At 48.0% G+C, this 25,598-nt stretch overlaps 7 protein-coding genes across 7 annotated transcripts; 4 read left to right on the forward strand and 3 right to left on the reverse strand.

The window, feature by feature from the left end:
* Positions 1-945: 945 nt before the first annotated feature.
* N7462_011531 (mismatch repair ATPase MSH1) lies at positions 946-4,010 on the reverse strand (the record flags this gene model as incomplete). Its single annotated transcript, XM_057083245.1, has 4 exons — positions 946-2,693; positions 2,781-3,594; positions 3,763-3,948; positions 4,002-4,010. The coding sequence occupies 4 exons, from the start codon at positions 4,008-4,010 to the stop codon at positions 946-948; spliced, it is 2,757 nt and encodes a 918-aa protein (XP_056927984.1).
* A 467-nt stretch (positions 4,011-4,477) lies between these two features.
* Positions 4,478-11,149, forward strand: N7462_011532 (ATP-dependent RNA helicase BRR2; the record flags this gene model as incomplete). The annotated part of the gene is made up of 1 exon (XM_057083246.1): positions 4,478-11,149. The coding sequence occupies one exon, from the start codon at positions 4,478-4,480 to the stop codon at positions 11,147-11,149; it is 6,672 nt and encodes a 2,223-aa protein (XP_056927985.1).
* Positions 11,150-11,561: 412 nt separating this feature from the next.
* N7462_011533 (oligopeptidase family protein) lies at positions 11,562-13,812 on the forward strand (the record flags this gene model as incomplete). The annotated part of the gene is made up of 2 exons (XM_057083247.1): positions 11,562-11,593; positions 11,688-13,812. 2 exons carry the CDS (start codon positions 11,562-11,564, stop codon positions 13,810-13,812), a joined length of 2,157 nt encoding a protein of 718 aa, XP_056927986.1.
* Positions 13,813-14,260: 448 nt separating this feature from the next.
* On the forward strand, positions 14,261-14,860 carry N7462_011534 (uncharacterized protein; the record flags this gene model as incomplete). The annotated part of the gene is made up of 1 exon (XM_057083248.1): positions 14,261-14,860. One exon carries the CDS (start codon positions 14,261-14,263, stop codon positions 14,858-14,860), a length of 600 nt encoding a protein of 199 aa, XP_056927987.1.
* Positions 14,861-16,044: 1,184 nt separating this feature from the next.
* On the forward strand, positions 16,045-17,052 carry N7462_011535 (glycoside hydrolase family 43 protein; the record flags this gene model as incomplete). Its single annotated transcript, XM_057083249.1, has 1 exon — positions 16,045-17,052. One exon carries the CDS (start codon positions 16,045-16,047, stop codon positions 17,050-17,052), a length of 1,008 nt encoding a protein of 335 aa, XP_056927988.1.
* Positions 17,053-17,294: 242 nt separating this feature from the next.
* N7462_011536 (uncharacterized protein) lies at positions 17,295-18,065 on the reverse strand (the record flags this gene model as incomplete). The annotated part of the gene is made up of 1 exon (XM_057083250.1): positions 17,295-18,065. The coding sequence occupies one exon, from the start codon at positions 18,063-18,065 to the stop codon at positions 17,295-17,297; it is 771 nt and encodes a 256-aa protein (XP_056927989.1).
* Positions 18,066-18,291: 226 nt separating this feature from the next.
* Positions 18,292-20,403, reverse strand: N7462_011537 (putative MFS transporter; the record flags this gene model as incomplete). Its single annotated transcript, XM_057083251.1, has 9 exons — positions 18,292-18,475; positions 18,529-18,858; positions 18,914-18,967; positions 19,030-19,116; positions 19,205-19,620; positions 19,695-19,797; positions 19,855-19,871; positions 19,927-20,134; positions 20,222-20,403. 9 exons carry the CDS (start codon positions 20,401-20,403, stop codon positions 18,292-18,294), a joined length of 1,581 nt encoding a protein of 526 aa, XP_056927990.1.
* Positions 20,404-25,598: the final 5,195 nt, after the last annotated feature.

The raw sequence follows: 25,598 nt of genomic DNA on the forward strand, positions 1-25,598 counted from the left end.
CCTCTACTCCACACACTTTCGCTCTCTGTCGTTCGCTCGCTCGCCCGCTCTCTCTTTCTATATACATCTAGGCGTAGAGTGCATCGTACAACATCAGAGGACAGGGCGTATCTACCATCCAACAGCAAGACCCCCTCCAACCCCCCCTCCCCTCGGGGACGCCACCTCGGGAATGATAACTATATACTTCTCTGGTGGGGAATATTCCCAAGAAACATAAAGCATAAAACAAACATAACCGCGGACCGCTGCGTAACTCAATTGGCGGGTTCCCCGGAACTCGGGACCGAGCGTTTGCTTATCTCACCATTATGTCGTCTTATCAAGTAGTTACGACGACTACAACAACAACAACTACTACTACTACTACTACCACTACTATTACTAATCTGATACTGTTATTGCTTCTACTCCTTATACTAGTACTAGGTAGTACTCTGGAGGGCCTGGCTAGTTTACCAGGGCTCGCGATTTCGGGGCGAGGACCGAACGGGAATTATCATAAATCAGGAAGGGGGCAAATCATAGCCCTGATAAGCATCCTGATCGCCTAGGATCATGTGTTGATAATTCCCATGACGGCGGGAAAATTAAGAACGCGCCGTCGTCCTTCCCGCCGAATCAGCGTATCAGCGCGAAGTTTGCGGCGTCACTGATCTCTTATCTCCGGGACATCAGATGACTTCGTTGCGGGCACGCTTATTTTCATCAACATCGACCCCTTCGAACGGGACCGATAGGGAAAGAGAGGTGGAGACATAAAAAGAGAGAAATAGAGACAAAACATAAAGAAACAGAGAAAGAGAGAGAGTGTGTGAAAGAGAGAAACAGAGCAGGGTATATAATTGTACAGAACTATAATACACATCCATCCATCCATCCATCCATTCCACCAACTTACTCGTCAGCCACACCAGGGCCCATGTGATGATCCTGCAGACATCCTCACCGGCCGCTGGAACAGGAAGCAGCATCTCCTTCTCTCGCCGCGCTCGTCTCCCTCATCTGCTCCCGGACACGTCGAGCCAGATCCAGCGTCTCCCGGGGCAGCCCGGCTAGCTGCGCAACTTTGAGCGCGTGCGACTCCCGGTTGACGCCCTTGCGCAGCCGATGCACGAACGAGAACGAGCCAGCCTCCGTCTCCTTCACGTCGGTACAGTACCGCGCTAACTGGGCGAATCCGCTTGTCATCTCCGCCAGCGCATGGAAGTGCGTCGCGAACAGCGTTCGGCACCGCGTCCGCTCGTGGAGGTGGTGTAGACACGCAAAGCTCACGGCCGTCCCGTCCTCCGGCGTCGTGCCCCGCCCGACCTCGTCCATGATCACGAACGACCGCGCCGTGGCTTGCTTCAGGATCGCTGCCGTCTCCAGCATCTCCACCATGAACGTCGACTGGTCGCGGAACAGGTCGTCCGCCGCCCCGATGCGACTGAAGATCTGGTCCACAAGGCCGATCTCGGCGTATGCTGCAGGTACGTAGGCCCCAACTTGCGCGAGGATCGTAATCAGCGCGTTCTGCCGCAGGAAGGTACTTTTGCCCGCCATGTTCGGCCCCGTGATCAGCCAGATGCGCTCCTCGCCGCCCAGGAAGCAGTCGTTGCTCACGAACGACCGCCCTTGCTCCTCCAGTCCCAGCGTCACCGTCGGGTGGCGCCCACCCGCGATCTTGTGCACCGTGCCGGTGTTCACAATCGGCCGCACCAGGCGCTGCTCCCGGGCCAGGATCGCGAACGAACAGGCCACGTCCAGCTCGTCCATCACGGCCGCATTGCGCCGGATCTTGACCAGGTTCAGGAGGACCTGGCGGCGGAGCTCGTCGAAGATGGCTTTCTCCTCTTGCCGGATCCGAATTTTGGCATGGTCCATGCGGCGCCCAAGATCGGACCAGGCAGGCAGGTAGAAGGATCGGGTGGATTTGGTCGAGGACACGTTCCGGGTCACTCCCAGCTCCTCAAGAGAGGTCTGTGTGACCTTGGCGCCTTTGACGTGGCAGATGTGGCCCAGGCCCGGAGTCCATTTCAAGGTCAGCGTCGAGGAGCCGACATAGTCCCGGAGGCGCTGGGTCAATCGAGCCTTTTCGTCCACGAGACGCTCGAGATCGCCATGGAGAATGTTGAGGATCTCGCTAGCATTGCGTCTCATGATCCAAGTCTCAACAGGACCCGATTCCGAGTCCACCACCGCGGTGCGCTCACTCGTCCTGGTGGACCGCACCTTTTTAGGTAAGGACTCGAGCTCACTGGATGTCCCTTCACTGAGGGTCACCTCTTGTGCTAAACGGGCAGCTTCGGCGGCGGTACTGTCTTCAATACGTTGTTGTTGGAGGAGGCCCTCTTCGTCAATAGCGGCGAATATTCGCTCTGCAAGGGCCATAGGCCCATCAAGATGGAGCCGGGATATCATAGCGTAAAGGCTTTTCTTCGCTCCCGTGGCTGCTTTTGTGGAGGAACAGAGAGGTCTCTCATAGTCAGATAGAACTTGTTTGACGCCTTTTGACGCTTCGATGGCTCGTGAGAGACAGATCAGGTCATCGGCGTCGCCCTTTCCGAGGGCAAACTTCTGAACTAAACGTTGGGCATCATAGCTGCGTTTAAGTAGGTCAATGATGCCGTCTCGAAGGTCTTCGTTCTCCAGAAACACTGACACCAGGTCGAGCCTTTCGTTGATGATGTGGAGAGACGTGGAAGGAGATGCTATAGCATACATGTTAGTAAATAAAATAGAGATATAAAACGCAAAAAAAGCGATGAGCTCGGAGATGAGAAGGCGCTAAGACATACTCAATCGATCGCGGAGAAGGCGAGCTCCACTCTTCGTGCTGGTTCTACGCACAGCATGAAGCAAGCTTCCCTTTCCGAATCCGTCTCTTGCCGTCTCTAGAATTTCCAGCCCTCTCAAGCTATTGCGGTCAATGTTCATGGACTCGTCGAGGTGCCTTCGACGCGGGGGTTGGAGCTTGAGGTCCGTTCTCTGCAGCTGCACGCGAATATATTCGAGTAAGCTGTATCCGGCAGCAACTTCCTCCTCCGTAAATGACGAATGCACTTCATCAGGAATAGGAGCCTCCAGCATCGGGCCCCACTGGGCTAGAGGTGCATACGCTTCAGGGAATTTGAAGAATGTGACCAAACGATGCTCGTGTCCAACTAGCTGTTGCAACTCTTGTCCGATCAAATCGCGGAAATTCTGATCCACAAGAATTTCTCGAGCACCAATCCGTGCAATGGCAGATGCGAGCATTTGCGTGGTGGTAAGCTGGGTATAGAAGTCCCCCGTCGACAAGTCCAACCACGATAGTCCTACTCGCTGAGGCACCGAGGATAGCACATGCTGGCCTGATTGGACATGAACATGTTGTCGCGACTGCTCTTTCAGAGAAGAAACATCCAGGTAAATAGCCAGTAAGAAGTTATTCTCCGACGGGTCAATGAATTTTTCATCAATCAATGTACCGGGCGTAACAATCCGGGCCACCTTTCGATCAAACATAAGTCCTGTGGACTTTGCCTTGCCCTCTGCTTCAATTGCAAACTCCTCACTGATAGCCACGTACTTGTTTAGATCCTGGACGAGGATCTTGAGAAATCGATCGAGCTGGAAAAGGGGAAGCCAGCCATGGGCACTGGGCCGGCACTGGTCTTTTTGGTTGCAAGCTTCAAACTAAGAAGTGACGCAAGTTCTTCGGCCTGCTCAAAATACAGCTAGAAACAAGTGATCAGCTTCTGTGTGGTGGAAGACTCTCGACTATTACGCGGTGCCTACTTCGTAGAAGCCTCCCACTCTGGTAAGAATGACACAGTTCTTGAATTTCTGCATATTGTTTCGATGGCCTTGCACCACCGTCGGATACTGGGGCGCATCGTCCACTCCATCGTTATATGTCTCCAGCTTTAAAACGCCCTGAGGAAGGTCCTTTAGTTTGACGGTGGCTTTCGTTTTCGCGCCTCTCTGTAATCCGGCGTGTGGGACCGCGCTTGGCACGCGAGCGCGTATGGGGGTACGCTGTGCATGATGACAAATAGTTCGATGGACTGGACAATGGTATGACAAGACGAGTGAGATCGAAACAGCAAGATAAGGGCGAGATTTAAATTGGCACAGAGACCGACCACTGAGGCGCATCGTTCTTGTGACGTTGTTGTCTTCGAGCCCGCCAGTACGGAGAAGAAGCGGCAGAACTACAAAGCTCCCCTCTCTTCCGCCTTCGCCACTGAAATCTTCCCGAGCTGTTCTCCCTACAGACCCCAATCCTCTCATCAACCCTGGCCTCCATTTCTCCCCCATCAAGTCAACTCGCTTGCGGCAGGAGGATGAGCCAGGTTTGTGAGATCTTTTGAATTCTTCCAATCGCTGACATACCACTCTGTGCGGCGTGGTCGACTACTGAGTTCGGCGCATCAAGCCGATCAGAGTCGCGACTCTCTTTTTTTGTTTCTTTTGATCCTTTTTACTTTGATACAGCCGTTTAACCAGCAAGATGGCGGATCAAAATATCTCGCAGTATAAGTACTCGGCGATGTCCAACCTGGTTCTCCAGGCGGACCGTCGATTCATCAGCCGCGTCAATGACGAGGCCACCGGAGACCCGGAGTCTCTCGCAGGTCGCATCGGAATCCGAGAGATGGGCTCGCGAATTGCCCGCGACGATGCGCCGAAATCGAAAAAGAAGGCCGTTGGGCCGTCCGACCTCGAGCGGGGCGCAATCCACGAAGGCGAAGACGTGCTTATGCGGGAACAGAAGAAACGCCAGCGCGGCCAGCCGGCACAACTACGAGGCCAGGGTATTCTTTCCGCTGCGGATGCCCTTGTCGAAGGCTTGAAATATCGCCCACGAACACCAGCTACGCGAGCCACTTATGACCTTATTCTTACGATCACCGGAACCAACCTGGGCGATGTCCCGCACGAAGTTGTCCGCAGCGCGGCCGATGCCGTGTTGGAGTTGCTCAAGGACGAAGAAATGAAGGATTTCGATAAGAAGAAGGAGATTGACGATCTTCTGGGCAGCTCAATGAACCCGAAGGAGTTCAATGAGTTGGTCAATCTGGGCAAGAAAATTACAGATTACGATGCCCAGGATGAAGACGAAGATATGGAAGGCGGCTTGGACGAAGAAGGCGCTGAACTTGATGAGCGCCAAGGTGTCGCTGTTGTCTTCGATGAGGAAGATGAGGACGACGAGCGTACGGGCACCGTGGACGAAATCCGTGACGAGGATTCCGATGAAGATGAGGCGGACGACCAAGATCGACCTGACATCTACGAGGGCGCCGCCGAAGAACCCGAAGATGGCGACGAAATGGTCATTGACGGTGGGCTTGCCCGAGAGGATAAGACCAAGGGTGAAACTGGGTTGAGTGTCGCAGCCCGCGAAATCGATGCCTACTGGTTACAGCGTCAAATCGGTGATGTGTATAATGATGCTCACATTCAGCAAGAAAAGACTCAAGAAGCGCTCGAGATCCTCGGTGGAAAGACAGAGGACGGTTCCGAGAAATCTTTACGTGACGCGGAGAACGACTTGATGGAACTTTTCGACTATGACCACCCCGACCTCGTCGCCAAATTGGTTTCCAACCGCGACAAGGTTGTCTGGGTAACTCGCTGGAGACGGGTTGCAGAAGACACGAACGCGCGCAATCTTCTGGAAATCGAAATGGTGGAGGCTGGACATCGAGCTATTCTGGACGAAATTCGGGGCAAGACCGCCCGCGATGACCTCGCTGATCGCCCCGAGAAGAAAATGAAGTTAGACTTGATGGATGTTGATGTCCCCTCAGCTCCCGAAGCAGAGGAGAAACCCGTTGGGGAGAATGGCCTTGTTGGTGGTCTGCAGCCAAAGCGACTGATCAACCTCGAGAACCTGGTCTTCCACCAGGGTAACCATCTCATGACCAACCCTAACGTTAAGCTTCCTCAGGGCTCAACTAAGCGGACTTTCAAGGGCTATGAGGAGATCCACGTGCCGCCACCCCAGGCTAAGAAGCTGCCTGGTGAGAAGAACATTCCGGCCACTGAGCTGCCCGAGTGGGCGCGCGTTGGCTTCGGATCCGCTAAGGAGCTTAACCGCGTTCAGACCAAATGCTTCCCAACCGCTTTCCATGATGACGGAAACATGCTTGTCTGCGCACCTACAGGATCCGGAAAAACTAACGTTGCTATGCTAACCATCCTGCGCGAAATTGGCAAAAACCGCAACCCTGAGACAGGCGAGATCATGCTGGATGACTTCAAGATCATTTATATTTCTCCCTTGAAGGCTCTTGTACAGGAGCAGGTCGGAAACCTTGGCAAGCGCCTTGAGCCTTATGGAATCCGCGTGGCCGAGCTTACTGGTGATCGTCAACTCACCAAGCAGCAAATTGCCGATACCCAGATCATTGTCACCACACCCGAGAAGTTCGATGTCATCACGAGAAAAGCATCTGAGACAAGCTACACTAACCTTGTTCGTCTTGTGGTGATTGATGAGATTCACTTGCTCCACGATGAGCGTGGTCCTGTCATCGAGAGTATTGTGAGCAGAACCATCCGCCGTACCGAGCAGACTGGCGAGCCTGTGCGCATTGTCGGTCTCAGTGCTACACTTCCCAATTACCGCGATGTTGCAAGCTTTCTTCGCGCGGATCCCGAGAAGGGCGTGTTCCACTTCGATGGCTCCTATCGTCCTTGCCCCCTTAAGCAGGAGTTCATTGGTGTCACCGACAAAAAAGCCATCAAGCAACTCAAGACGATGAACGACATTTGTTACACCAAGGTCTTGGAACAAGTTGGTCAACGTCGAAACCAGATGCTTATCTTTGTTCACTCACGAAAAGAGACAGCTAAGACCGCCAAGTACATCCGAGACAAGGCAGTTGAAAATGAGACTATCGGCCAGATTCTTCGCAGTGATGCTGCTAGCCGTGCAATTCTGTCCGAGGAAGCCGAGTCCGTTGACGATGCCTCTCTGAAGGATCTTCTGCCTTATGGTCTTGGTATTCACCATGCTGGGTTGAGTCTTGCGGATCGTGACTCGGTTCAAGCTCTTTTCGCCGATGGAAGTATCCAGGTGCTCGTCTGTACTGCGACTCTGGCCTGGGGTGTTAATCTTCCAGCCCATACGGTCATTATCAAGGGAACCCAAGTCTACTCCCCCGAGAAGGGTAGCTGGGTCGAGTTGAGTCCGCAGGATGTTCTCCAGATGCTCGGACGTGCAGGTCGACCCCAATATGACACTTTCGGCGAAGGTATTATCATTACTTCTCAATCTGAGATCCAATACTACCTCTCGCTGCTGAACCAGCAATTGCCGATCGAATCTCAGCTGGTGAGCAAGCTTGCGGACAACTTGAATGCTGAAATTGTCCTTGGCAACGTACGCACCCGTGATGAAGGCGTGGAATGGCTGGGCTACACCTACCTCTACGTTCGGATGCTCCGCTCCCCCGGCCTTTACAGTGTTGGCGCCGACTATGAAAATGATGATGCTTTGGAGCAGAAGCGAGTTGATCTCATTCACTCTGCTGCTACCGTTCTTGAGAGAGCTGGCCTGGTCAAGTATGAGAAGAAAACAGGTCGTGTTCAGTCGACCGAACTCGGACGGATTTCTTCGCATTATTACATTGGTCACAACTCGATGCTTACCTACGCTCAACATCTGCAACCTTCAATTACCACTATTGAGCTGTTCCGCATCTTTGCTCTTAGTGATGAGTTCAAGTATATCCCCGTTCGCCAGGATGAGAAGCTGGAGCTTGGCAAGCTTCTGGGCCGAGTCCCAGTCCCTGTCAAGGAAACTATTGACGAGCCTCATGCGAAGATCAACGTTTTGCTCCAGGCTTACATCTCCCGTCTCAAGCTGGATGGACTTGCACTGATGGCAGACATGGTCTACGTGACCCAGTCTGCTGGACGTATCATCCGTGCTCTTTTTGAAATTTGCCTGAAGAAGGGTTGGTCTTCTGTTGCCAAGACTGCTCTCGATCTGTGCAAGATGGCAGAGAAGCGCATGTGGCCGACCATGTCTCCGCTGCGTCAATTTCCACACTGCCCTCGAGACATCCTCCAGAAGGCTGAGCGGATTGACGTCCCCTGGGCTAGCTATTTTGACCTAGATCCTCCTCGCATGGGCGAGCTCCTTGGCATGCCCAAGGCGGGACGTGTTGTTTGCGACTTGGTCTCGAAGTTCCCGCGGCTCGACGTCCAAGCCCAAGTGCAACCTATCACTCGCTCCATGCTCCGCGTTGAATTGACCATCACCCCTAACTTTGTTTGGGAAGATGCCGTGCATGGTACTGCGCAAGACTTCTGGATCCTGGTCGAAGATTGTGATGGAGAGGAGATTCTTTTCCACGACCGCTTCCTGCTGCGACGCGAGTTTGCCATGGCCGAGATGAACGAGCACCTTGTTGAGTTCACTGTGCCCATCACTGAGCCAATGCCACCAAACTACTTCATTTCTCTAGTGTCTGACCGCTGGATGCATTCCGAAACCAAAATTGCCGTTTCGTTCCAGAAGTTGATCCTTCCGGAGCGCTTCCCTCCTCACACCCCTTTGCTGGACATGCAACGTGCGCCGGTGAAGGCCTTGAAGCGCGAGGAGTACCAGAAGCTGTACCCCGATTGGGAGCACTTCAACAAGATCCAGACCCAAGTCTTCAAATCCGTTTTTGACACTGATGACAACGTCTTCATTGGTGCACCCACGGGAAGCGGTAAAACTGTCTGCGCCGAGTTGGCCTTGCTGCGCCATTGGGCCAGCGAAAACAGTGGCCGCGCTGTTTACATCGCTCCCTTCCAAGAGTTGGTTGATCAACGCTTGGCTGACTGGGAGAAGAGACTGGGTAATCTTGCAGGTGGTAAAACCATTGTCAAGCTTACTGGAGAGACTACCGCCGATCTGAAGCTGCTGGAACAAGCTGATCTCGTTCTGGCCACGCCCGTTCAATGGGACGTCTTGTCTCGCCAATGGCAGAGACGTAAGAATGTACAGACAGTGCAGCTGTTTATCGCTGATGAGCTCCACATGCTTGGCGGCTACGGCGGTTACGTCTACGAGGTAGTCGTTTCTCGTATGCACTATATGGCTTTGCAGACTGAGAATGACATGCGTATCATCGGTCTGAGCGTGCCGCTTTCTAATGCTCGCGATATCGGCGAGTGGATTGGCGCCAATAAGCATACCATCTACAACTTCAGCCCTCATGCTCGCCCCATTCCTTTAGAACTTCACATTCAGTCTTTCACGATTCCCCACTTCCCCTCTCTTATGGTCGCTATGTCCAGGCCCGCCTATCAAGCGATCTTGTCATTGTCACCTGATAAGCCGGCCTTGGTCTTTGTACCTAGTCGCAAGCAGACTCGGTCCACCGCTATGGATCTCCTGGCCGCATGTGCGATGGATGATGATGAGGATCGATTCTTGAACGCCGATGTTGAGGAACTCGCACCTCTGCTTTCCCGTGTCCAGGAGCAGACACTTGCTACTTCGTTGACTCATGGTATTGGATATTACCACGAGGCTTTGAGCCAGACCGATAAGCGTATCGTCTCGCATCTGTTCAGCATCGGTGCCATTCAGGTTCTTCTTGCCTCTCGCGATGTATGCTGGGAGTTGGATCTAACAGCTCATCTCGTTATCGTAATGAATACTCAATTCTTCGATGGCCGTGAGCACCGCTACGTTGACTACCCCATCAGCGAAATCCTCCAGATGTTCGGCAAGGCTTCTCGGCCGGGCGTTGACAAGAGTGGCCGTGGTGTTCTGATGGTCCCAGCCGTGAAGCGCGAATACTACAAGAAGTTCCTCAACGAGGCTTTGCCCGTGGAGAGTCACCTGCAAGTCTATCTCCACGACGCATTTGTTACGGAATCCAGCACCCGGACTCTTTCTTCGACCCAGGATGCTGTCGACTGGATGACTTATACTTACTTCTACCGCCGCCTCCTCGCCAACCCCAGTTTCTATGGTCTCAGTGACGTGAGCCATGAGGGCCTTAGCACCTTCTTGTCAGAACTCGTTGAGAACACGCTGAAGGAGTTGTCCGAGGCTAAGATTATCGACCTGGATGAGGAGGATGACAGTGTATCTCCTCTGAACGCGGCCATGATCAGCGCCTACTACAACATCTCCTTCATCACCATGCAGACCTTCCTACTGTCTCTCTCTGCTCGCACCAAGCTCAAGGGCATTCTGGAGATTGTGACCTCCGCTACGGAATTCGAGTCCATTCAAATGCGTCGCCACGAGGATCACATCCTCCGCCGGGTTTATGACCGTGTGCCAGTGAAGATGTCCGAGCCTGCCTTCGATTCACCGCACTTCAAGGCATTCGTTCTTCTCCAGGCACACTTTTCGCGCATGCAGCTACCGATCGATCTTGCCAAGGATCAAGAAGACATCATCCGCAAGGTCCTCAACCTGCTCAGTGCCTGTGTAGACGTTCTATCCTCGGAAGGTCACATCAACGCCATGAATGCCATGGAGTTGTCGCAGATGGTGGTTCAAGCCATGTGGGATCGTGACAGCCCGCTGAAGCAGATTCCTCACTTCTCTCCCGAGGTCATCCAGGTGGCCAAGGAGTATAAGTATGTATCAACCAGTCCTTGTTTACCGTCTGTTACTAATATTCATGTTTGCAGTATCAATGACATCTTCGAGTTCATGGATGCCATGGACCCCTCGGAGAATAAGGACTATGCATCTCTTGTCAAGCGTCTGGGTCTCAACAACAAGCAACTGGCACAGGCTGCCGCTTTTACCAACGACAAGTATCCCAGCATTGAGTTGGACTTTGAAGTCGAGGACCCAGAGAGCGTTACCTCTGGCGAACCCGCCTACCTTCAGGTTAAGATTGAACGGGAAGTGGAAGAGGATGATGAGGTTGACACCGTTGTTCACGCGCCCTTCTATCCTACCCAGAAGATGGAGAACTGGTGGCTTGTCGTCGGCGAGGAGAAGACTAAAAATTTGCTGGCCATCAAGCGAGTTACCATTGGTCGCAAGCTAGAGCTGCGCCTGGAATATGTGGTGCCCACTCCCGGTGAGCACGAGTTGACGCTTTACCTCATGAGCGACAGTTATGTTGGTGTTGATCAAGCTCCTACTTTCACTGTGAATGCGGCGGAAGGTATAGAGGAGGATGAGAGTGAAGAAGAAGAAGAGTAGATGATTTATTTGTTTGGTCTGTAATAATAGTTTTATTTTGGAGCCTACCGGATACAATAGGTGTTTTTATGCTGTTTAAGATATCATTTCGCGTAAAAAAGCAAAGTCGATATTCCTTGGTCGCGTTCTGGTATTGTAGTGCTGCTTTATCGTGCTCCGTCGTGGTACGATAAACCCCGCACGGAGTCACGTTGCAACCGCAACCCCAACCTCCCGGTGTCCTTGTCCCCCTTCTCCTCATCCTTCTCATCCTTGCATTACCTCTGTCAACCGTCTTGACCCCTGTTGCCTTTTTGTCTCAGCCTTGAAAATCTGCTCATATTTTGTCATTGCGTATTTCTATTAGCTTTCTTGGCAGTTTCCCACCTCTGCAAAGCTCCTTGCTAGCTATCTTATCTCACCTTGAGCTGATATGGCCATCCGCCCTATGAAGTTCACACCCGAGTAGGTCTTCTCTTCTGATCGTAGCAAAGCTGGGACTCTATACTTAGCTCTGCCGCTCCCAATTTAACCGTGCATTTCAATTGACAGCTCGCAGGGTTCTCCTCGGCGCCCCAAGGCGGTCCTCTGCCCTTCCCAATGCAGCCGGCACACTTGCGGTGTATACGCAGACGTCCTATTCCTTCGAGTCCCACTCCAAAACAAACGAGATACGAGTCATCGAAATACAGACAGGTCGATCCGCTCTTATCACCAATGATCCTGGCGCCAGTAACCCCCAGTGGCTGGGCGACAGCGACCAGCTTGTCTGGCTGAAGACCAAGTCCAACGGAAACACCAGCTTCATTGTTGGCGATGCACGTGAAGCCGATAAGACATACACTGCAGGCACAGTTCCTGGCCCGGTCTCGGACTTGAAGGTGACCGTCATTGAGCCCGGAAAGATTGGCTTCGCTGTTACCGGAAAGGCTAACCCGGATGGGTCGCTTTACAATCCCCATGATGCGAAGAAGCCGCATACGACCGGCCGTTTATACACATCACTTTTTGTTCGACACTGGGATGCATACATTGAACCACAGAAGAATGCCATTTGGTACGGTTTGCTTGAGCAAGCTCCCTTGACACCAGCCCGAAGACAGGCCGGGAAATTCTCCGTGTCTGGCCTGACCAACCTGATCTCGGTATCGGGACTGGCAGGAGTTGAGTCGCCAATTCCTCCATTTGGCGGTACTGGTGATTTTGATATCAGTCCTTCCGCGATTGTCTTCATTGCCAAGGACCCAAAGCTCAATCCAGCTACCCACACCGCCTGCTCGTGCTACTACGCCCCCATGTTTTCGTGGACTAGTATGACCGTCTCAGATGTAAAGCCCTGCAGAGTCACGAGTCTTCAAGGAGCGATGGCGTCGCCTGTTCTATCTTCGGATGGTAGCTCCATTGCTCTGTTAGCCATGCGGAAGGATGGGTATGAATCTGACAAGAACCGAATTCTCTATGTGCCCAATCCATGGAATGGAGAGATGTTCGAAGTTTTCGAATCTTCCGACAGAAAGGGAGCTTGGGAACTAAGCCCTTCTGCTGTATCGTTTGCCCATGATGATAAATCCTTGCTTGTCCAGGTTGAGGAGCAGGGCCGTGTTGTCTTGTATCAGCTGGCTATTGATGGAATTCAAACCGCCGGTCCGAACTCGATGAGGAAGCTTACCAGTGAGGGATCCGTCAATGATGTTGTTCCAGCCGCCGCCAAAACCTCCAAGCTTTTCGTATCGAGCAGCAGCCTTGTGGATAACAGCATCTGGTCTATTATTGACCCGTACAACCCTAGCGAAAACCAAATTGTATCCTCACTTGGTCGTGGAGGGGCTGCATTCGGTCTGCACTCGGCCCAAGTGAGTGAATTCTGGTACACGGGAGCAGAAAACCATAAAGTGCATGCATTCATTGTGAAACCTTCCAATTTTAAGCCTGGCGAGAAATATCCGCTGGCGTATCTGATCCACGGTGGTCCTCAGGGCGCGTGGAATGACCAATGGAGCACTCGATGGAACCCAGCCGTTTTCGCTGAACAGGGCTATGTCGTGATTACACCCAACCCGACTGGCAGCACTGGTTATGGACAAGATTTCACGGATGGTATCTGTGGCGAATGGGGTGGTCGGCCGTATGAAGATCTCGTGAAAGGATTTGAATACATTGAGCAAAACTTGAAATACATCGACACCTCGCGTGCCGTGGCGCTTGGTGCATCCTATGGTGGTTATATGATGAACTGGATTCAAGGCCATCCCTTGGGCCGCAAGTTCAAGGCTCTCGTCACACATGATGGTGTGTTCAGTATGACCTCACAACTCGCCAGTGAAGAACAATATTTCCCCCTGCATGACCTGAAGGGCCCAATCTGGAGAGTTCCTGAGAATTGGGCCAAGTGGGATCCATCGCGCTTCACGGCTAACTGGAAAACGCCTCATCTCATCATCCATAACGAACTGGACTACCGTTTGACTATTGCCGAAGGACTGGCAGCCCTTAATGTGCTGCAGATGCGAGGCATTGACAGCGCTTTCTTGACGTTCCCCGATGAAAACCACTGGGTTCTTAACCCGGAAAACTCGCTCATGTGGCACCGAACTGTCATCAATTGGATCAACAAATATGTTGGTCTTTCGCCCATTTCGGAGGAGCCGGATCTCTCCCTCCGAATGAACAGCCTTTCCCTTTAAAAGCTGCGATGAATGCGTATGAAATTTGAGAAATGCCGAAGATGGACTCAGATATGATGAAAACGCGCGCCTTTTCCTTTTTTTTCTCTTTTTTTTAACTCGTTGCCTATCTCTTTTCTTGGAACAAAGACTCATGATCGGTCAGTGTTTGAGGGTGCATGGTCTTTGATGGACACAAAGGGCGCAGTTTGTTCGTGGGCCGTGCCGCCCACTGCTATTTTAGGAGGTTTCACCCCATTATTGTGTATAACTTTCTCATTGAACTCACATCTGGACAATCGGAATTCGGAGCACCTGTATGTGCACTATATAAGAATGCCCCTCTTCTCACTATGATTTTGCGTATCCTACAGTGGCACGTCGATATACGACTCTGTTTTCCATCGAAAGCACAAATATACAACCAGTTTGTCCATTGCTTTATTCGATCATCGCTATGCCGACACCTATGTATCCTCGCCGTTGCAGCTGGTCCTCATGCACCACATCTTCGAATTCATCCCAAGGCTCATCCCCGATCGAGGAATATGTGCACTCACCAACAGCCCTTCGATTTCACCCTCAGTTTTTCCAGCTGCTTGACCACTTCCGAACGCCCTTACATCCCCTGATCTCTTGCACCAACGGCCAGGCGCATCCAGACTTCCCGCCCAATATCCTGGCCTTCCATCTCCTCACATCTTGTCAGCTCGATAATCTGGCATACTATTACCACCAAGTCTGGCCCGCCACTGTAGACACCAAGGACTATCCAGTTTCAATCCGCCCATGGCTCGGAACTCCATATGAGGCGACGATCGACCTCGCAACCAAGCGCCGTCGCTTTGGCCAGTTTATCGGGCTTCAGGGCTGCGAGTCTCCCATCGACGACCATAGGAATTCTGGGCAATCAGAACCGGAATCAGAATTATCGGAATCAGGATCGGAACTCGTGAAGGACGAACACGAGACCGAAACAGAACAGCAGATTCTCGAGCGCATAGAATGGGAATGGCAAGAGGCGCTTGTCGCAGCCTTGAAGGATCGCAATTGGTTTGGCTGGAAATGAGTTTGCTCTGTTAGCTTGGTGTGATATTGATTATGTGCTTTGCCAGAGCTCAAGATCGATCAGGCATATCATGAGCCATGCTCTTTGATGTTCGAGCGCTTGCATTGGATTCATGTTTCTTTGTTTGCATTCTTTTTTTCAGAATATCATGCTTTTATTGGCCGTAGCACGATTTTGAGCCTTATGTTTCTCTTTGTTTCATTCAAGTATCATTTCAATCTCGGTGCAACTAGGTGCTTCTGTGAGCAGGGCACGCTGTCAATGTATTGGATATAGTTTGGAGAGAAAAGACTTTTCTCATATTCACTCAGACACAGAAGCATTTTTCAATAGCCAAATTTTTCAAATGCGTTTCCAGAAAAATACTCGTTTGACTTTGTGCTTCGCCATTATTTGATCATTCATCGAATTAACGTGGTGATTTCAACCAGAGTCCCACTATAATCAAGCATTAATTCAGGCTGGCCGTCAAAAGGGCGCCAAGTTTGGAGCTTGAGAACCGATATCATGAGCCAAATAGTATCATCTGTCTTTTCATTGGTTTCTTGTCCTCCATATTTCGATGATATAGTATTGTCGCACCCTATAATAACGTCAATATTTGAAAATTAGGAGGAAGAAACACTCAAACTCACATAAGCCAAAGTGACACTTGAAAGAAAGTTAAAAGGGAAGGTTGAATTCGGAGGCTAATAGGGATAGGCACTGGATGATTAGGCTAGGGCTAGTTTGAGGCATGAGAAAGCAGGCTTGTTGAACTAATATTCCGAATCAACTCGAGTTGGGATCTATACCTGGCTTTTAAAATCCACTGTACAGTCTCTGAATATCTCTCCTGGCTCAAATATTGAGTCACCGTATTGCCGAGGTCGAGAGCCGTTTTGGCCTGCCTGATTTGTCTATGCGGAGGCGACGCCGCCGTGAGGGCTGCAGTTTAGCCGGTTCGGATAAAAGCATCGCGAGACTTGGCTGTGACGGCTCGACCGAACTTGTATAAATAATGGGTATTGAGGAGCACTTGCTCCGGTTTTATTCTTATTCGATTGCTACACCGGCTGTTGACCAATCTATCGCCTCCATACTTCTCATAGGGACGCTTGAGCGTATATTCGTTCGTCCTCCGCGACTCGGAATAATCTCATCATTGTCGGAAGATTCCAATAAATATACTGCTGGCAGCCAGCATGGCGACGAAACCCCTCATTACGCATCTGTATACCGCAGACCCTTCAGCCCATGTGTTTAACAACAAGCTCTATGTCTACCCTTCTCATGATCGAGAAACAGACATCGCCTTCAACGACAATGGCGACCAGTACGACATGACGGACTACCATGTGTTCTCCATGGACTCAATCGACGGCTCTGTCACCGACCACGGCGTTGTTCTGACGGCTGACGACGTTCCCTGGGTCTCCAAGCAAATGTGGGCGCCCGATGCAGCGACTAAGAACGGCAAATACTATCTATACTTCCCCGCCAGGGACAAGACCGGGATTTTCCGCATTGGGGTCGCCGTCTCAGATTCCCCTGAAGGCCCTTTTGTCCCCGAGCAGAATTACATTCCAGGCAGCTATAGTATCGATCCGGCCTCTTTTGTTGACGAGGATGGCCAGGCTTACTTATACTTTGGGGGCATCTGGGGCGGCCAACTCCAATGCTGGTCGCAGCCCACATCCGACAGCAAAGGAACCGACGATGTGAATGGTCTGGTCTTCGATGCCTCTAAATCAGGTCCTCAGGAGCCGTCAGGACAGGGCGTCTCTGCTCTCTGTCCTCGAGTCGCGAGGCTGAGTGACGACATGCTCAGCTTCGTCTCGCCGCCACAAGATCTGCAAATCTTGGCTCCAGAAACGGGCGAGCCAATCGCGGCGGATGACCATGAGAGACGCTTCTTCGAGGCTGCGTGGATGCATCGCTATAATGGCAAATATTACTTCTCGTACTCGACTGGAGACTCGCATTATCTCGTCTACGCGACGGGGACATCACCTCTGGGCCCGTTCACGTACGAAGGTCGCATTTTGGAGCCGGTGCTGGGATGGACGACGCATCATTCTATCGTCGAATTTAAAGGACGGTGGTTCTTGTTTTATCATGATTGCGAGTTGTCGGGAGGTGTAGATCATCTGCGGTCTGTCAAGGCAAGGGAGATTGTGTATGACAAGGAAGGGAGGATTAATCTAGCTTAAATTTTTGGTCTACCACTATGTATCAAGTAATGAATTTATCATCATAAGAGATATACCATTGTTTATTTCTTTCCGAGTTTCTAATGAGTGGGTAAGGACGACATAATATGTATATAATTACACGAGTGAGAGGCAGTCAAAGGCCAAGAACTTCTCAGATCTGCTTGGCAAAAGGTATCGCTTCAATGGGATATAATTGGGTTAAAATTATCATTTTGAAAGAGGTTCAAATAGCTACAATATCACATCGCGGCAAACGGCACAAACAGTAGAAAATCATTAGGGAAATCCCCCACAAGTTTCCCAACCCTATTCTTAATCCTCCCAAACCTTTCAAATTTATGCTTCTTATTCTCCATTATACGCAGCCTGCCAATGGCTTCCGTGACACCGTTAGCATCATATCCTGTCAGCAACATTGCCGCCGCCAAATAAGAAGCTGGCTTATAATAGTGATGGATGCCCTCGTACAGAGGGTCTTCAGGAATATCCAGGACCCCGGATTCCAAGATCATCCCAGTGTACTCGCAATGTGCATCAGAATCGTATAACGCGGCAGTTTCAAGGGGGATCCAATCCTCGATATCTGGGAGACCGTGGAGGCCGAGTGCGTTGGCGTATGAGGTCGCCTTGCGATGTAATTTAAAGTGAGCAAGTAGTAAGCTGCGTAATTTGAGCTCCTCTGCAGGTGACATTTTCCATGCGAGTGAGGGTTGAATACTTTGCGACGTGAATTGATCCTCACATAGTTGTATCTCGGATTTAGATTGCTCTTCCAAGTAACACTTGACTAAGTAGGGCGTGTTGAAATAAGCAAAAGCTCGCTTGGGACCTTGCTTCAAGTGGCGAGCAAAGCTTGAGAATTTAGGTATATTCTTTCGGTTCTGTTGTGTCCGATTGAAATACATGGTTGGCGGCTTGGAGCCGTTCTTGGACTTCACTTGTTGAGGGAGATCGAAATCGAGGATTTTGAATACAGTGGTCACAAAGATGCTGTTAGAAAAGCAGAGCATCGTCGAGGATGCGATAAAATCAAATATTTGGATCTGATCCATACTATCTACATTAGATTGCTTCTAGTCCCTTTTCAATGGTCAGGATACAGAACTAGTCCCTGCGCGGGCTGTTAGGGCAACCGTGGATGGAAGACAAGCTTTAACCGTGGATCACCACTACCCAATTGGGCATCAGGAAACTTGTATTAGGAATCGGCATCCAAACCAAGTTCGCCATTATTAACTAATGGCCCATGCCCTTTGCCAGATTCTCTTGGACAATCTGCCAATACTTCTCCCGGCTTCGAATTCGACAAGACTTGCCATACTTGATCATGACCAAAAACACAGCAGCGCAGGCCATACCGACAAATGCTGCTGAAATGAAGCAGTTCTGGTAGCCCAGGTTGTCAATCCAAGGCGTAATACTACAAATTACCTGGTTAGCGCTGGATTTTGAGAACGAATAACTTAAACTTACCCATAACCAATCGCAAAAGACATGGTATTGCGCACGATAATCACAGTAGCCATCGCCACTCCGCTCAGCTCCCGGTAGCTGTCAACCAGGTAGTTCACACTCAGGGTAATACCGCAGGTATTAATGAACGCTGTCGTGCACATGGCTACAATGAGGCCAAACCAGTGCACATGGTGGGCGGCGCCGACGCCCCAGAGAAGGAGCGATCCAGGCACAATGAATAAGCAGGCTGTAAATGGCCATAATCGGTGTTCGGCCTCCATAATACCACCATTTCGTCGAGCAAGCTTGATGGTCAACCAGTCGCTGAATCGCCCAGTGAATAGAGATCTAGGGATGGTTAGTATAGGCCCAACTGGTCTCAAATATATGGTTGGAAACTTACCCTCCAATAACCCCTAGACAGCACGCCAGATAGCTCAAGCCAACCATAGATGAACTTGGCATAAATTAGCAAGAGATATCTCATCAGTTTTTTTTTTTTTTTTTTTTGCAACATACCCGAAGTTGTATGGCTCAGATCCCAGAATGATTGAAGCAGTTCCATTCAGAATATTGAATAGAATCAGATAAGATCCATAGGAGAAACTACTCATATGTTAGCTGTCAGTCATATGAGCAATACGGGAAGGTCAACAACCCAGCATAAAAAATGACCGGCCATGAGAGATAATACAGCGTCTGCCATGCTCGCCGAAACATTGTATTCTGCTTCTGTCGCGGACCAAGAAGCGAGAGTTTCTTCATGTAAGACTTCTTCTGATAGACCGCGCCGATCTCCGGGGGCGGAGAAGGCTGATCATCGACCGAGATGGCTTTCTCCGTGTCTCCGCTTTGCGAGCTATGAGAGGAATGAAGGCGTACATTAGCGACGGTGGTATCCTGGATATCCTCGCGTATATAGTTGGTCTCCTCCATGAAGAAAAAGAGGAAGATCATGGCGCATCCAACAAAGATGCTGGGCCAGTAGAATACCCAGCGCCAGCCCTGGTACTCGGCAATGAAGCCACAGATTACCGGTGCAAAGAAGTTGCTGCCTGCAAGGAAGAAGGCGTAAAGACCCATATACGTGCCGCGCTCGTGGGTAAAGTACTTGTGATGTATCTATCAGTCTCTGGCCTGAGATTGATCTACTTGGGAAAGTAGCGTAGGGGCAAATAGCGTACCACATCGGTTACCGTGATCTCCGGTAGAGCCTCGATGGGGGCAGTGAAGAATCCAGACAAGACGCATCGAGCAGTCCATTGCCCATTTGTGTGTGCATACGGTCTAAGATTGTCATTAGCAATTAGTAGGTGCTCTTGTTCGAAGAGCAAATATCCTTACCCCCACATCGTCGTACCCTAAATTTTGTTAGCAAAAGCTTCCTTGTTTATCTATTCGGGGGTAAAGACCGACCAGGATTCCGGCCAAGGACAACAGATAAGTCATGCGTTTACCATATTGCATCGCAAAGGGCTGCCAGAATAGCAGACCCCATCCGGCCAACAGAAACATATACCCTGTGCCTTCGTTGAGTGTGCTGACAGACAGCCCAGTCTGTTCGGAAAGAGGCGTGAGGACCGAATAGACGACGGAGCAGGCGATGCCGGCAAATAACGTGTATCTAGGAGCATATCCGGTCGTCGTTAGTTTGAAAGGAAAGCCGGAAATCAATGCATGTCCAGGCAGGTCGGTTGGATGTCACACATACACGCTCACACAGATGGTCGACAGTAGTTTTCTCTTGGGACCCCAATTCAGCGGATCATCTGGATCATGGGAGGGTGTTGGGATCAGCACAATATCTCCATTCCCTAGATGGCGTGTATGCAACACATGTTGCACATCTACCAGGGTGACAGTGCCTGGAATTGCCGAGGTGTCTACTGTCATTGTGTATTGTCCTTTTGCAATGCAGACTGTAAGATAGGTGGGGTGAAGAACTGCGACGTTTGACAGTCGCGACCGTCAGGCCGAAATCAAATACTCTCGAGAGCTCGGTGAGATTTGGTCCAAGTAGTGGAGAACAAAGAAAGTCACTGCATGATAACGTGGTAGCTTTCTTGGGCCGAAACCTTCGTACACTCTGGGTCGAGAAGAACAGTCTCAATGTGGAATGAGTAGAAAATGCAGAATGAGGACAAAGAAAGAGCGGATCTGTTCCGGGACTGCTTTTGCAGCGTGGAATGCAGACCCGATAAGGGCGACTCGACCGTGATAACTACGATAATCTTCCCCGCACGCCAAACCTTGAATCCTTTACAATCCGTGCCGATCGTTGGTTGCCTCGACTGGCCCAAACAATCAACCAACACGAAAACACCGAAGCAGGGAGCTGGGACCATGTGATTTGGTTACACTTACTTCATAAGTTTCACAGTCATGGCTGTCTACGGTATTGCCAGATGGAAGGGGGTTTGGGGGCTGACATGTAGAGGTCGAGCCTCGGAGGCTACTTCTGGGGCCCGAGTTGCTGCCAATTCGGCATGGTTTTATATAGTTCACATCATGGTGAATGGTTGTAGATATTGTCAATATAGTAGGATACGGTATCGGCTAGGAAAGCTAGGATCCAATGGAACGAGATGCTCAATATAGTGATGTATTGGGTGACTGAACTATCTAAGTGTATAGGCGGGGGAATGTTGAATATCCCCTACCTTGCTGTCTAGCGTGTTACGGCGCTGGGTTCCGAGTATACCCGGGATACTATACAAAACAAGTAGCAAATCGAGTATCCCTGTAATATCCTGACGCGTATAGAGATATGTGGGTCTCGCCCGTATTATATAGTCTTCCTTCTCGATATACCCTCCTAGGGATAGGCGATTTCACAATCTTCTAAATCTTCGATTTCCGGCGTCTCTACGAATCAACCTCTATTTCCTATTTAGGAAATCTTTAATAGCGTTTCAATATCTTCTATCCCGAGCTAGTTAACGAATGCTTTATATCGCTACCGGGGAAGGCTCTTAGTAAGGCTATTAGCAATTATATCTTTCGACTTGACCTATCTAACGGTAATACGTTATGCCTAAACCTCCTGCCTTAACTAGTGCTAATAAATATTAATATATCGGAGCTTAGTCTTTAGGAGAGGCGTCTCCTTCGTTAATAGTCCGAGCGTCTACTAGTTATTATAAGTGATAGTAAGTGGATATTAAGGATCGAATCTAATTGCTTTATATAGGCGCTTCTATATCGTAATTAAACGAGCGGCTTCCGATATAGTAAGTAGTTCCGCTTCGGTAGTGCTAGTTGTTACCGTCTTTTACTTGCTAGCTTTCTAGTTAACCGGTCCTCTAAATATTATCCCGATATACCCCTACGAGCTCTTGCGATCCTATATATCGGCGAATAATATATCGCTAGCGAAGCGTATAGCTTCCGAGTTAGCGTTATTACGTAGCCGGTATACGATAGCGAGAGAGCGAGTGTAATAGAGGTATATAATAACTTAGTTTACGGCGGCGAGGTATTCTAGTCTAGGGTTCTTAAGGAATTAAGCGAGTATAGCCGTCGCTTTAGCGGTATCTAGTCTAGATATTATTATCGCGTATTAGGCGCTTCCTACCTTCTCTTAGTATTCTTTAACTCTATAATAATTAGCTATTCCTATATATTTAGTAAGCGTTTATATAGGTAGTAGTATAGTAGGCTTCCTACTATCGGTAAGATAATATCGGGTAGCTATAGCGGAGATATAGGAATCTTGATAGAGCTAGAGTACCTTCTATAATCTATCTCGAATAATCCTAATCCTAAGGAACTATAAAGCTTCTCCTATATTACGTAGCTCCTATTAACGGTAGAGTGCCTAGTATACTCTCTTTACCTATTCGCGCTATAAAGGGTAGTTCACGATAATTATATTATTAATATAGAAGATAATAATAATACCGTCGTCGACGAGTATATAAAGGTTATCCTATACGACTTTAAATCTATATTATCTTATTCTATAACTTGCTTCCTTCTACTATAGTCGAGGAGATTTACGTAGCCTATAAAGTGCTTTCTTAAGCTTCTAACTAAGCCCTACGCGGCCGAAGCTTTCCGGTAACTTAGTATAGACTTCCTTATCGAGTAGACTATTTAAGAATACGTTAATAGCGTTAAATTACCGAGTATTAAGGTTAAATACTATAATAAGAGAGAGTACTACCCTTATAGTCTATATAGCTAGTGTAGCTAAGTACTTCTCCTCGGTAGTTATAGTTTAAAGGTCTCTACGGATATAAATCCGAGCCTTTAGCTTCTTAAGATATCTATCGCTATTATATTTATATATAAATACCTATTTTAATAGAAGAATCTACTTCCTAGTATTACTCGGATATCGTACGATCTTGTACGTTCCTTTATCTTCTAGTATCTTAATTTTATTATTTATAGCTTATAAGAAGCCGTCTCTAAATAGATAGTTTATTATCTCTTTCTATCCTCGAGGCTCTAGTAATAGCTTATCTCGGTAGTATCTTAGTTAGTCGATCCGGCTTTAATAAAGAGCTATAGCGAATATAGCTAGTATCTAAGGTATATCTCTATCGTTACTATTATTATTAATAGCTAGATAAGTAATAAAGTTATCCTCGAAGCGTGCTCTTCGCTTCCTACTTCCTTATATAACGTTTTCTAAGGTTATATCTTCTACGATATCTCTTAGAGCTCGCTCGGTATTATTCTTAGTCGATTCTAGCTCGTTTTCGATCAGGGAAAATGCTCCTAGCATTATTTATAGTGGTTCTAGTAATACTAATAATATTTCTATAGCTTACTATAATAGATTTAAAGGATTTAGAGATAGAGAAGAGTAGTAGATAATAGATTAAGGTATTAGGAGTAAGGCTATAAGGTCGTATATAAGCTGCTCTTCTAGCGTACGCTCTTAGCCTATTTGCTATAAGCGTTTACTATAACTAAATCCTGCCTCCTAATTAGTTAAACTAGAATTAGTTTACTTAGTTTATATCTCCTAGATATTAGATATCTCTATTAGCTTTAATACTTTATCCTTATCCTCTTTAGCTTTATTAATTTCTAAAATAGGAAGTTGTTCTAATATATCTATAGGCTTAACGGTATCCTACTTCTTATTATAGAAGACCTTCTTATTAAATATAATATCTCTCGTGTCCTATACGAGTCCTCTTTATAGTATCTAAATACGCTAGATATTCGATATAGTATAGCTAACTATATAACTAGTCTCTATTCTCGATACTATCTTATCACTATATAGTATACTCTATCTCTTAATATACGCACGGTATCCGTATAGCCTTAAATTCGTAAGGTTTAGGCGTGTCTTCGATAATTCGGAGTTAATCTAGGTATAGGCCTCTTGCTATAGTATAATCTACTTCCTATCTAGTATTTTAGTAGGCGATCTATTCAATATATAAGCTATATAACGAGCTATTTCTAGCTATAGATCCTTCGGCAGCTTAGTATTAAGTAAGAGTGCTCTTATACCGGTTATTATTACCCCCCTAGAGCGTTTACTAAAAGAGTTCTATTCTAGTATACCTATAATACTCTATTTAATAACGAATCCTATATTCTTAAGGTATTCCTTAACTACTCTTCCTACGGAGCGTTTATAATTATATCGAAAGGCCTTTATTAGAAGGTTCTATTATATCTTCGCGAGTATATAGAACTTCCTAATAGCTTCCTAGTATTTATTCTTCTTCTAATACGTATATATAACGTATAATCGAATACTATTAAGATAGAAGTATATAATCTAGCGATCCCTATTATAACTAGGTATAATTTAGATAAGGTTAAAGTGTACTTAGCTGAATCTACTATACACTTTTCTATTTAGTCGTCTAGATATTTAACGCTTTACTTTTGCTTGCTAATAGACCTCGTATCGTTTAGGATTATCTTTAGATTTCAAGTCCAGTATTATCTTAACACCCTCGATAAGCTCCGGTAGCTTCTCGACTTTTCCTTAGTAAGTATACCCTAAACGTCGATACTAAATATTAGCTTTTACTTCTAATACTAATAGCTTCTCGCTATAGCGCGTTACTATCGTAAGATCCTATTATAATAGTTTCGTAAGAGCGAATAGCCTGCTATAATCTTCGAGTATTACCCTCGTCGGAATAGATCCCTTATAATATATCACTCCCTTGCTATTATCCTATCGGAATCTAAGCTTCCTAATCTTCGAATAAGATATTAGATTCGTATAGAATTTAGGCGAGTATTAGATATCTCTTAGACGTAGTTTAAGCTAATTCCCTTATCTATTCTATATTATAATAATAACGTTACCTCTTCTAAGTAGGTCCGTATAACTATTACTAGTTTTAATAGATTTATTCGTCGCCTTAAACGTTATAAACGCTTTACGATTATTATATATATAATACGTGCTTCCCGAGTCTAGTATCTAACGGTTTAATAAAGGATAATCGGCTTACGGTATATTAGAGAAGAAGAATATAGCTAGTATAGATAGCTAAGGAGTCTCTTATACCTCCGACCTTAGCTATTCTATCCTTACTCGCTTACAGTTATTAAGCTTTAGTATCTCCGCTTCGACCTTGTTAACCTTCTCTTTTTTCGGCCGAAAAGCTATAGTTCTTATAGCCGGGTTAATAAAGAGGTATTCACTATACTAGTAAACCTTCCCGTATATATATTTAGCTAGTCCCTTCTTATTCCGATTCTATATAGACGTTATCGTTGTTAGTAAGGCTTCTTCCTAATTATTTAATATTATAAATAATACCTTTAAACCTCCCTTTCTAGTGCTTACTTATACGATCGTACGTCGTCGAGTACGATATATAGCTATAACCGTATAGAACGTAAGTAATTCTTTATTCTCTTTAAGATCCCTTAAGTACTATATAATAAACGTATTGTCCGATAACGGTAGCGTATCTAAGAAGTCTCGAATAGTATCTTAATTATCGATATAGTCTAGCACTTTAGTAGCTTTGTACTCTCTAAATAGCGCTTCCTACTTGCTAAGGATATAATCCTATACTATATCTTTTAGTAATTAGTAGAGTATTAATCTCTATACCCGTTAGAGCTCCTAGCGTCTATTAGACGTATCCGGA

The sequence above is a fragment of the Penicillium macrosclerotiorum genome (assembly GCF_028827735.1).
Source record: "Penicillium macrosclerotiorum strain IBT 26536 chromosome Unknown utg000012l_segment0_segment0, whole genome shotgun sequence".
Lineage (NCBI taxonomy): Eukaryota > Fungi > Ascomycota > Eurotiomycetes > Eurotiales > Aspergillaceae > Penicillium > Penicillium macrosclerotiorum.